Here is a 13,560-nt window from a genome sequence, read left to right on the forward strand (position 1 = left end):
CTCCCAAAGATGTTCTTTATTTTTTATAACTAATTTTTTTCATATTTTTAATGGGTAATTAAAAAATTTTTTTATTTCAAATTGGTTCAAAACAGAGTAAGAATGAATAGAATGGTACAAATTATTAAAATTTTTTAGAAAAAATTAAAATTCAATTAAAAAAAAAAATCCAATATTTGAAAACATCTGAGTTTAAACTTTCCCGACAAGCGTTAGAATGCATTGAAAACACGGTTGCAACAGTTGGCAGAATTCTACCAAAAATGGTAGATTTTTTTTACTGCTTGGCAAATTGGTAGAATTCCTGATGTTTTGGTAGATTTTGTAAAATATTTCTCTCCAACTAAGAGACACTTCAAAAGTTTTCTATAGGAATTAAATTTTGCCATTTTTATAGAAATAAAATTTTGGCAAACTTTTTTTATAGAAATTAAATTTTGACAAAATTTGTTATAGAAATAAAATTTTGACAAAATTTTCTATACAAATAAAATTTTGACAAAGTTTTCTATACAAATAAAATTTTGACAAAATTTTCCATAAAAATAAAATTTTGACCAAATTTTCTATAGAAATAAAATTTCGACATAAAATAAAATAAATAAAATTTTGACCAAATTTTCTATAGAAATAAAATTTTGTTATAATTTTCTATAGAAATAAAATTTTGACAAAATTTTCTATAGAAATAAAATTTTGACAAAATTTTCTATAGAAATAAAATTTTGACAAAAATTTCTAAAGAAATAAAATTTTGCTAACATTTTCTAAAGAAATAAAATTTTTACAAAATTTTCTATAGAAATAAAATTTTGACAAAATTTCATATAAAACTTTCACAAAATTTTCTATAGAAATAAAAATTTGACAAAATTTTCTACAGAAATAAAAATTCGACAAAAATTCTATAGCAATGAAATTTTGACACAATTTTCTTTAGAAATTAAATTTTTGGCAAAATTTTCTATAGAAATAAAATTTTTATAAAATTTTCTACAGAAATAAAATTTTGACAAAAATTTCTAAAGAAATAAAATTTTAATTATATTTGCTTAGTTCGGCTTGAGGTCATGTGAATTAAAACAGATGTTGTTGTTTTTTGAGTTGTATTTTTATATTTAAAATTTTCCAATATTTCGAGACATCTCCGATGCTCGTCTTCAGGGAAATTAATTTAAATTTAAAGAACAGTGAACTTCTTTACAAGGGAGTATATTTACAATAAAATAAAATTTTGCTAATATTTTCTAAAGAAATAAAATGTTTACAAAATTTTCTATAGAAATAAAATTTTGACAACATTTTCAATAGAAATAAAATTTGGACAAAATTTTCTAAAGGAAAAAATGTTGACAAAATTTTCTTTGGAAATAAAATTTTGACAAAATTTTCTATAGCAATGACATTTTGACACAATTTTCTACAGAAATAAAATTTTGTTATAATTTTCTATAGAAATAAAATTTTGACAAAATTTTCTATAGAAATAAAATTTTGACAAAATTTTCTATAGAAGTAAAATTATGGCAAATTTTTCTATAGAAATAAAATTTTAACAAAATATTCCATAGAAATAAAATTTAGACCAAATTTTCTATAGAAATAAAATTTTGAAAAAATTTTCTATAGAAATTAGATTTTGACGAAATTTTTTAAACAATTTACATTTTTGGAAACAAAATTTTCATAAAATTTTTTATAGAAAAAAAATTTTGACAAAATTTTCTAAAGGAAAAAAATGTTTACAAAATTTTCTTTGGAAATAAAATTTTGACAAAATTTTCTATAGCAATGAAATTTTGACACAATTTTCTATAGAAATAAAATTTTGTTAAAATTTTCTATAGAAATAAAATTTTGACAACATTTTCAATAGAAATAAAATTGTTGACAAAATCTGCTAAAGGAAAAAAATTTTCTATAGCAATGAAATTTTGACACAATTTTCTATAGAAATAAAATTTTGTTAAAATTTTCTATAGAAATAAAATTTTGAGAAAATTTTCTATAAAAATAAAATTTTGAAAAAATTTTCTATAGAAGTAAAATTTTGGCAAATTTTTTATAGAAATAAAATTGTAACAAAATTTTCCATAGAAATAAAATTTAGACCAAATTTTCTATAGAAATAAAATTTTGACAAAATTTTCTATAGAAATTAGATTTTGACAAAATTTTCTATAGAAATTAAATTAAATTTTTTCTTTGGAAATAAAATTTTGACAAAATTTTCTATAGCAATGAAATTTTGACACAATTTTCTATAGAAATAAAATGTTGTTAAAATTTTCTATAGAAATAAAATTTTGACAACATTTTCAATAGAAATAAAATTTTGACAAAATCTTCTAAAGGAAAAAAATTTTGACAAAATTTTCTTTGGAAATAAAATTTTGACAAAATTTTCTACAGAAATAAAAAAATTTCTATAGCAATGAAATTTTGACACAATTTTCTATAGAAATAAAATTTTGTTAAAATTTTCTATAGAAATAAAATTTTGAGAAAATTTTCGATAGAAATAAAATTTTGACAAAATTTTCTATAGAAATAAAATTTTGACAAAATTTTCTATAGAAGTAAAATTTTGGCAAATTTTTTATAGAAATAAAATTGTAACAAAATTTTCTATAGAAATAAAATTTTCATAAAATTTTCTTTGGAAATAAAATTTTGACAAAATTTTCTATAGCATTGAAATTTTGACACATTTTCTATAGAAATAAAATTTTGTTAAAATTTTCTATAGAAATAAAATTTTGACAAAATTGCATAAAACATTTTCACAAAATTTTCTATAGAAATAAAATTTTCACAATATTTTCTATAGAAATAAAAATTTGACAAAATTTTCTATAGAAATAAAATTTTGACAAAATTTTCTATAGCAATGAATTTTTGACACAATTTTCTATAGAAATAAAATTTTGATAAAAGTTTCTATAGAAATAAAATTTTGCAAAATAAGTTTTTTTTTGCATCACTGCCGGATCCAAACAGAACCTTTTTTACTATTTTTTTGGCTGGGATAGAATTGTGAAAAATATGTTTTAATTCATTTCCACACTAACTTAACTCAAAGTATTATAGAAAATTTTCATTGCATACTTTTAGGCGGAAATCATGTCCATTAAGAACATTATGCCACAAAAGGGAAAATTGTGCACAAATATAGTATTCGAATGGTGAAGTCTAAATAGCGTCGCTAGATCATCTTAAAATTTCATTCAGATCACGAATGTAACAGAAATAGAAGACATTTCTAAAAATTTAAACATTGTCACTAACCAATAGAAAGTACTCATCATTAAGATAACTTTTGGCAGCCCGCACAGATTACAGCATTTTGTTACTTCAATTCATTCAGAGATATATTATTTTTTCTAATCTTTAAAATTTACTTATATGACCCAACTAAATGTTTCCTTATAATCTCATATTTTACCAATCCAAGTTGATAGTCAATAAAAACATGATTTGTTTTTATAGTCGTATGAATATCAACACCATTATTTATTTCTTTATCGTTAGCTGTTCTTGGATGGATTTAGCGCGATAATGGGAAATGCAATAATAATATTGAAAAGAACGTGTTTTGTTTATTTTTTTTAATATAAAATTACAATGTCTAAAGAAATAATGCAAAAATAAATAGATAATTGATTTTCCCAAAAATAATGATTTTGCCAAATATTCCTCTACAACTAAGAGGTACATCACAAAATTTCGATTAAAACAAAATATTGACAAAATTTGCTGTAAAAAATTAAATTTTCTATAAAAAATAAAATTATGGCAAAAATTTCTATAAAAAAATTATATTGGCGAAATTGTCTATAAAAATAAAATTTTGACAAATTATAAATTAATGGTTCTTCAAGCTCGAGGTCTTTTTAAAATATTTTATTTATTATTCCCAATATTTCGCGATTACGATATTGAATCGCTTCCTCATGGGTATGTATAGTATCCACAACACAAAATACTTAAAGCTACTGTAGATTCACTACCCTCGTCAGCTGTCTGTATTGCACAATTTTCTATAGAAATAAAATTTTGACAACATTTTCTATATCCCATCCTATCTACTAATGCGAGATTCCTCTTATCCCTATCTACGAAATTCCTACTGTCCATATCTACTATAAACATTTCCTCTATTTCATATATACGCTCGGGTTTGTAAAGACAATCGATTTGGAAGTTAACGATTTGCTCAATTGGTATTTCTTCTAGTCAGAGATCACGACATTTATCAGAAATTCAACGTGGTCGTGTAAATGCAGAATCTTCTAAATTACTTCCTTGAAAATTTTATCAATTTTGAGAAGGAAAAAACTTTATATCAGAGAAATATGTCTTCTACCCTAAGCAAAATTTGCATTCGTAAATTAAAGACATTTAATCTTTGGCCATACGATAATATTACTAAAAATTATATCCACAAAGCTATATTACGCTTTACTGAATTCCTGCATCGTAATCTACTATATACGATATTCCTACTATCCCTATTTACTGTATACGAGATTCCAATTATCCTTACCCAGCAAAAAAAGCGTCACCAAAACAGTAATGAAAATGTTCTTTTTGGATCCGGAAGTGGTACAAAAATGACGCAGAAGTGATGAATTTAACATGGGCTTGTCATAGGATGGAAGTCCTCCATTTCAACAGCCGTTGCACTGAATTTTCATCACTTCTTTAGGTGTGATCCGAATTCAATGTTTTGGATGTAAATTAAAAAATCTGTGATATTCTGTCAAATAAATAATTTTTACAATTTTTTATAATTTTTAATGGAGTCTGACGCTTGTCGGAAACGTTTGACCTCAAATATTTTCAAAAATTTATAATTTTTCAGATTGGATTTAGCAGTTTTTTCGACAAAATTTAAATGATTTGTACCATTTTATGAATTCTTACTCTGTTTGCAACCTATTTGATACAAAAAGGTTAAAATTACCCATTAAAAGTATGAAAAAAAACATGTTATAAAAAATGAATTAAAAGAACTTCCTGGGATGTTAAAATAAATAACATCATTGGGAATGCATCTTCTGGAAGTGCTTTTAAAGTTGTGCATTTGGAAGAACTTCCAAATTTTTTTGCTGGGTATCTACATGAGATTCCCACTATTCCTATGTACTGCATACATTTCCTCCGTCTCATATGTGTGCTTGGTTATGCCCTTATCTAAAAAGTATATCATCAAAGCTTTATTACGCTTTACTGGATTCCTACTGTCTCCATCTACTATATTTGAGATTCCTACTGTCCCTATCTACTAAATACGAGATTCCTAATATCCCTATCTACTCAAAAAAATTTTTTTTTCTTTTCAGAAATTCCACTTATTCGTACATACACGGAATCTTAGACGGTTGCATCATGGATTTCTCTGAATTTGAGATATCACATCTGTTTTCATCTAAGCTTTAAGACTGTGACAAATTTAACCCCATGATCATGATTGGCAAAGTTTTCAACATAAATAAATAATTCTGCAATTCTTCTAAGAATACAAAAAACTAACTACAAACTTACCTCGATTTGAAATGGCGGCAGCGGCACTATCCCACAATAGACACGAATGCAGCAAACAAATGAGACTAATTAGAATTAAAAAACGTCGGCAATACTTCTTCATTTGCAAATACCCGGACGACAATGGCGATAGGGGCAATGCTGAAGTTTGCAATGACGTTGCATATAGAGATGATGGAGCCGATGATGATGATGATGCTGATGCCGATGATGTGGTGGTGAAGCTGGAATTGTTCGACGAAACCAAAATGCCACCAAAAAACGATAGTGCTGCTGGTGTTGAAGGGGATGATGAATGCTCTAGTGGTGGTGGTCCTGATGGTGGTTGGGACATTGTTTGTGTTGTTGCAACAACATTTTTTGCAGCACAATACGAAAATTGAGCTATTTTTCTGTTGGTTGCCAATGATGTGATATTGTTGGTGTTGTTGTTGTTGTTGATGCCATTATCGCTACTGCCTCTAGTGTTGGGGTTTCGTTGGCTGTTTTTGTTGTTGGTGGTCTTATGCGGAGCAGCTTCCACCTTAACAACATCCTTCGAAATGTTGTGAACAGCACGTTTAAAAGGCATTTGATTCATTGTTGTGATGTTGTTGTGGCTACTACGACTGCTGGTGGTGGTGATGATGGTGCTGTTGCTGCTAGTATTCGAACTGTTGCTGGTATTATTGGCAATGGTTGCTGTGGTGTTGATGATGCAGGAGGAGGATGTTTTATTAGCTAAAATGTTTGCACATGTACAATTTTCTTCTGTATATTGGCGTTGTTGCAAACGCTGTTGAGAACTCTCAAGTATATTGCTGTATTGCTGTTGCCGCTCTACAATTAAAGGCATTGTTCTGCTTGAGTTTTTCTTTTTTTCTGGCCTTTTTTTTTAATACGAGGAAAATTATTTTCTTCTATGTCTCTATGTGTGTGTGTCTGTGTGTTGAAAGAAAAGCAAAGTATTTCTGCTCCAGTACTTCTATTTCTTTGGTGGTGGTAAGTGGTTTTTATACTCCTTTATTTGCTTCAAGTGCTAATAGAGATTGTTTGTGTTTGGTTTCGTGATTTTGTTCGCTTGTTCGTTCGTTCTTCTTGTTCTCTTCTTTTAGTGTAGAATTTTTGATTTCTCTTCTTTGTCTTGTGAGCTAATTACATTTCATAATTAATGCAAAAGGCATTTCCATTGTTTCATGGATATTCTAACTTCCATTCCTGCAATATGGGTTATATAAAGCTTGATAGCTTTTAATTCAGCCAAGAGGATAGTTAGACTATTTCTAAAGCATAGCTTTAGGCGTTTTTTTTAAATTATTCAGTATTCAATGGTGTTGAAATTTCTTAAATGGTTTGCACAATTTTTCCTGAAAATACAGAAAGTTAATGAAAATTAGTAAAGCTGTATTATTTTAAAAAGTAGATATACATGAGTATAATGCAGATATAATAATTTTCACATGTGAACTCACATATGTTCTGTGACACATGTGTTGCATGATCGATACAAATTATCGTATTTATTTATGTGTGCAATAAAGATCTTAATTTCACATTTTATGCCAATTGAACTCTATATTTAAAATTTAAGGCAATGTCGGTTCTATGTTTAATAAATAAAAAAATGTTATAAATATCCATCACAATATGAGCAGATATAAGCAGTCTTTAGTATATGTATTTATAGACAAGTAAGGAAAGTTCAAAGTCGCACGGGGCTCATTGTATTATACCCTTCAACACATTGTGCACCAAAATTATTGATATCATCTCATATAAAGGTTTATATTCCCATATGCATGAATTTGAATCTGGACCGATTTATACAAAATTGTATACACTTCTACAAAATCTATGTACGTAAAATTTAAATTTAACGTTACGGTACGAAGCACAATTTTATTAAACAAAAAAACAAATGAGGAAAGTTATGTCAATATGAAATAAAATTTCGACAAAATTCTATTTAGAAATAAAATTCCGACACAATTTTCTATAGAAATAAAATTTTTAAAAAAATTTTTATAGAAATAAAATTTTTAAAAAATTTTCTATAGAAATAAAATTTTAAAAAAATTTTCTATAGAAATAAAATTTTTAAAAAATTTCTATAGAAATAAAATTAAAAAAAAAAAAATTCTATAGAAATAAAATTTTGACAAGATTTTCTATAGAAATAAATTTTTGAAAAAATTATCGATAGAAATAAAATTTTGAAAAATAATTATATAGTAAATAAAAATTTCCAAATTTTCTATAGAAATCAAATTTTGCACAATTTTAATAGAAATCAAATTTTGCAATTTTTTTATAGAAATAAAATGTTGACAAAAATTTCTCTAGAAATAAAATTTTGACAAAATTTTCTATAGAAATAAAATTTTGGCAAAATTTTTTTATGGAAATAAAATTTCGACAAAATTTTTTTTTAGAAATAAAAATTTCTGACACAATTTTCTATATAAATAAAAATTTTTAAAAAAATTTCTATAGAAATAAAATTTTGACAAGATTTTCTATAGAAATAAAATTTTGACAAGATTTTCTATAGAAATAAAATTTTTACAAAATTTTCTATAGAAATAAATTTTTGAAAAAATTATTGATAGAAATAAAAATTAAAAAAAAATTATATAGTAAATAAAAATTTCCAAATTTTCTATAGAAATCAAATTTTGCAAATTTTTTATAGAAATAAAATGTTGACAAAAATTTCTCTAGAAATAAAAGTTTTCTATAGAAATAAAATTTTTACAAAATGGTCTACATAATTAAATTTTTTAAAAATTTTTTCAAAATCCAACTAAATGTCCATAATTTGCATGAACCGATTTAGACCAAATTGTATACACTTCTTCAAAATCTATATACTTGAAATTTAAATTTAACATTATGGGACGAAGCACAATTTTAGTAAAAAACAAGTAAGGAAAGTCTAAAGTCGGGCGGGGCCGACTCTATTATACCCTGCACCACTTTGTAGATCTAAATTTTCGATACCATATCACATTACGTCAAATGTGTTGGGTGCTATATATAAAGGTTTGTCCCAAATACATACATTTAACTATCACTCGATCTGGACAGAATTTGATAGACTTCTACAAAATCTATAGACTCAAAATTTAAGTCGGCTAAAGCCCTAAGGTGGAACACAATGTTAGTAAAAAAATATGGGATAAATTTAAATCTGAAACAATTTTAAGGAAACTTTGCAAAAATTTATTTATGATTTAAAAGTTATTTATGATTTATCGCTCGATATATATGTATTAGAAGTTTAGGAAAATTAGTGTCATTTTTACAACTTTTCGACTAAGCAGTGGCGATTTTACAAGGAAAATGTTGGTATTTTGACCATTTTTGTCGAAATCAGAAAAACATATATATGGGAGCTATATCTAAATCTGAACCGATTTCAACCAAATTTGGCACGAATAGCTACAATGCTAATTCTACTCTCTGTGCAAAATTTCAACCAAATTCGGCCAAAAATCTGGAGTTAAAAATTGGCCTCTCTGGTCATATGAGTGTAAATCGGGCGAAAGCTTCATATGTGAGATATATCTAAATCTGAACCGATTTCAATCAAATTTTGCACACATAACTGCATTACTAATTGTACTCCTAGTGCAAAATTTCAACCAAATTCGGCCAAAAATCTGGCTTCTGGGGCCATATAAGTCCATATCGGGCGAAATATATATATGGGAGCTATATCTAAATCTGAACCGATTTCAACCAAATTTTGCACACTTGACTATACGACTAAGTGTTATGTTTGTGCAAAATTTCAAGCAAATCGGTATAAAACTCTGGCTGCTGGGTCCATAATAGTCCATATCGGGCGAAAGATATATATGGGAGCTATATGTAAATCTGAACCGATTTCTTCCAAAATCAATTGGGTTCTATTCTGACCCAAATTAGGAACATGTGCCAAATTTGAAGGCGATTGGACTTAAATTGCGACCTAGACTTTGATCACAAAAATGTGTTCACAGACAGACGGACGGACGGACAGACGGACATGGTTATATCGACTCAGGGAACCACCCTGAGCATAATTGCCAAAGACACCATGTGTCTATCTCGTCTCCTTCTGGGTGTTACAAACATATGCACTAACTTATAACAAATAAGGAAAGTCTGATGTCGGGCGGGGCCGACTATAATATACCCTGCAGAAATTTGTATATAGATCTACATAAAATCTCAAATCCCTAAAATATGTTGAGTGCCTTATATTAAGGTTTATGTTCCCATGAACCAATATTTAAAACTGACCCGATTTGGACAATATTTTGTCAGACAAAATCTTGGGAACAGTGTGACGCAGGGTATAAATATGGGAAATATTTATAATTTTTTAGACAATTTTTCAAAAATCCATTAGAGATATATGACATGTATTAGAGATATAGAAAAGAAAGAATTTTTTTTTTGAGAAAAATTTCTATAGAAATAAAATTCTGATTAATTTTTTTATGGAAATAAAATTTTCACAAAATTTTTTTTATAAACACAATTTTGACACAATTTTGTATAGAAATAAAATTTTAACAAATTTTTATAGAAATAAAATGTTGACAAAATTTTTTTATCGATAGAAATAAAATTAAAAAAATATATACAGTAAATAAAAATTTGGAAAATTTTCTATAGAAATAAAATTTTGCTAAATTTTTATAGAAATAAAATTTTGACAAAATTTTTATAGAAATAAAATTTTGAAAAAATTTTCTTTAGAAATAAAATTTTGACAAAATTTTCTTTAGAAATAAAATTTTGACACAATTTTCTACAAACATAAAATTTCGACAAAATTTTCTATAGAAATACAATTTTGAGAAAATTTTGCAAAAGTTTTGAAAAAATTATCGATAGAAATAAAAATTTGAAAAAAAAATTATATAGTAAATAAAACTTTCCAAATTTTCTATAGAAGTTTTGCAAAATTTTTATAGAAATAAAATTATGACAAAATTTTCTTTAGAAATAAAATTTTGACAAGATTTTCTATATAAATGAAATTTTGTTGTTTTTTGATTTTATTTCGGCATAAGCCGGCTATCATGCAAAACTTTTTTTCGGAAGGTTCAAGTGTGGTTCATTGTTGGGTTTAATGAACTGCCTGAATTTATTCTGATAATTGGTTTATAGTTTTGCTGCATGTAGAGGATGCAGATGAGTAATGTGGTAATTCCGAAACGTGCGTCCATTCAACCATTTTGCAGTCTATAGGGCTTTGCCAAATAAATTTGACAAACATTCTTTTCTTCTATTGGTTAAACTACACTTGTAGTTTAGTCAATGCATGCTTTGAAGGTGAAATCAAGAAATAAAATTTTAACAAAATTTTCTATAGAAATAAAATTTTAACAAGAATTTATATAGAAATAAAGTTTTGAGAAAATTTTCTGTAGAATAAAAATTTTGACAAAATTTTCTTTAGAAATAAAGTTTTGAAAAAATTATCGATAGAAATAAAATTTTGAAAAAAAAAACAAATTATATAGTAAATAACATTTTCCAAATTTTCTATAGAAATCAAATTTTGCAAAATTTTTATAGAAATAAAATTATGACAAAATTTTCTTTAGAAATAAAATTTTGACAAGTTTTCTTTAGAAATAAATTTTTGAAAAAAATTATCGATAGAAATAAAATATATATAGTAAATAAAAATTTGCAAAATTTTTAAAGAAATAAAATTGTGACAAAAATTTCTCTAGAAATAAAATTTTGAAAGGAATTTCTATAGAAATAAAATTTTGACAAATTTTCTACAGAAATAAAATTTTGAATTTCTATAGAAATTTTCTATACAAATAAAATTTTTAGAAAATTTTCTATAGAAATAACATTTTGACAAAATTTTCTTTAGAAATAAAATTTTGACACAATTTTCAATAGAAATAAAATTTTTACAAAATTTTCTATAGAAATAATTTTTTTAAAAAAATATCGATAGGAATAAAATATATATAGTAAGTAAAAATGTGCAAAATTTTTATAGAAATAAAATTTTGTTGTCGTTTTTTTATTTCAGCTTAAAACCATACATTGACTAAACTACAAGAGTAGCTTAACCAACAGAGGAAAAGAATGTTTGTCAAATTTATTTGGGCAAAGCCCTATAGACTGCAAGATGGTTGGATGGACGCACGTTTCGGAATTACCACATTCCTCATCAGCATCCTCTACTTGCAGCAAAACTATCAACCAATTATCAGAATAAATTTTGACAAAATTTTCTCTAGAAATAAGATTTTAACAAGAATTTTTATAGAAATAAAATTTTGATAATTTTGCTATAGGAATATAATCTTGCAAAATTTGTATCGAAATAAAATTTTGACAAGATTTTCTTTAGAAATTCAATTTTGAGAAAATTTTATTTCGAAATAAAATTTAGACAAAATTTTTTTATGGGAATAAAATTTTGATAAAATTTTCTTTAGAAATAGAATGTTGACACAATTTTCTATAGAAATAAAATTTTGACAAACATTTCTATAGAAATAAATTTTTGACAAAATTTTCTATAGAAATAAAATATTGACAAAATTTTTTATAGAAATAAAATTTTGACAAAATTTTCTATAGAAATACAATTTTGACAAAAATTTTTTATAGAAATAAAATTTTGACAAAATTTTCTATAGAAATAAAATGTTGACAAAATTTTTTTATGGGAATAAAATTTTGATAAAATTTTCTTTAGAAATAGGATGTTGCCACAATTTTCTATAGAAATAAAATGTTGACAAAAATTTCTATAGAAATAAATTTTTGACAAAATTTTCTATAGAAATAATATATTGACAAAATTTGTTATAGAAATAAAATTTTGACAAAATTTTCCATAGAAATAAAAGTTTGAAAAAAATTTCTATAGAAATAAAATTTTGACAAAATTTTCTAAAGAAATACAAATTTGATAAAAATTTCTATAGAAATGAAACTTTTACAAAATTTTCTATAGAAATAAAATGTTGACAAAATTTTGTATAGAAATAAAATTTTGACAAAATTTTCTCTAGAAATAAAATGTTTACAAATTTTTCTATAGAAATAAATTTTTGAAAAAGATTTCTGCCAAAATATATGTATATGGTCTTAAAATAAAATTTAAAAAATAAAATCGAAATATTTCAAATAAATTGTTATGGTGGTGGGCATTAAAATTGATCGATACAGCCCATCTGCTTAGTCTAACATTCATGGAAACATAAAATGATCTCCGTAATTGGAAGTTGCTTTTCATTTTCAGTCATACCGTACATTGATCGAATGAATAACCCAATGGAAACTAATTTGCGTAAAAACTTGTTTAGTTACAAGTATGTGAAGCGTTTTAAAAAATTCAGTTTAGCCGGGGTCGGAGTCGAGGAAAATTTTTGCGACTCCGACTCCAGCAAAATCTTCAAACACCGTCTCCACAGCCCTGCTAGGTTAGGTTAGGTTAGGTGGTAGCCTGATGTATCAGGCTCACTTAGACTATTCAGTCCATTGTGATACCACATTAGTGAACTTCTCTCTTATCACTGAGTGCTTCCCGATTCCATGTTAAGCTTAATGACAAGGGACCTCCTTTTGGAGATTAGCTAGAAAGTTCCCTAAAAATTTCTTTATTCTAAAAAGGCAGCATTAACATTGAAACCCTTAAAGGAAGGTCAAAATCATTGAATCCAACTAAATGTTATCTTAAATACCCGACGTTGTCTATAGTCAATACTTAACAATAGTTTGATAGCATTATATTTAAGTTGACCATCATTGAATAAAATCCAATCCATAATTAATTAAATTTGAATCAAAAAAATTCTTAGTGGAGCTCCTCGAATAAAAAAAAAATAATAATAATAAAATACCAATTTCCATAATTTGCATTTTTACAAAAATTCAAAACGAAAAGCATTTTTCCATATATACAAAAATAATGAGAAATATTTTTATTTTATTTTATAATTTTTCACATTATCAACCGTTTACTAAATAGCGTTATTTGCGCAATTCTCCATTTTAAAC

General features: G+C 25.4%; 1 protein-coding gene across 2 annotated transcripts in view; it reads right to left on the reverse strand.

Annotated features, from left to right (window-relative positions):
• klg (klingon) overlaps positions 1-13,560 on the reverse strand; it is a 762,719-nt gene that overhangs the window by 545,734 nt on the left and 203,425 nt on the right. For both annotated transcript variants that reach the window (XM_075290179.1, XM_075290170.1), the window contains exon 2: positions 5,548-6,893. In XM_075290179.1, the coding sequence (XP_075146294.1) occupies positions 5,548-6,382 (835 nt within the window). In that variant the 5' untranslated portion in view covers positions 6,383-6,893. The remainder of the gene's footprint in view (positions 1-5,547; positions 6,894-13,560) is intronic.

This window comes from Haematobia irritans, chromosome 1 (genome assembly GCF_050003625.1).
Source record: "Haematobia irritans isolate KBUSLIRL chromosome 1, ASM5000362v1, whole genome shotgun sequence".
Lineage (NCBI taxonomy): Eukaryota > Metazoa > Arthropoda > Insecta > Diptera > Muscidae > Haematobia > Haematobia irritans.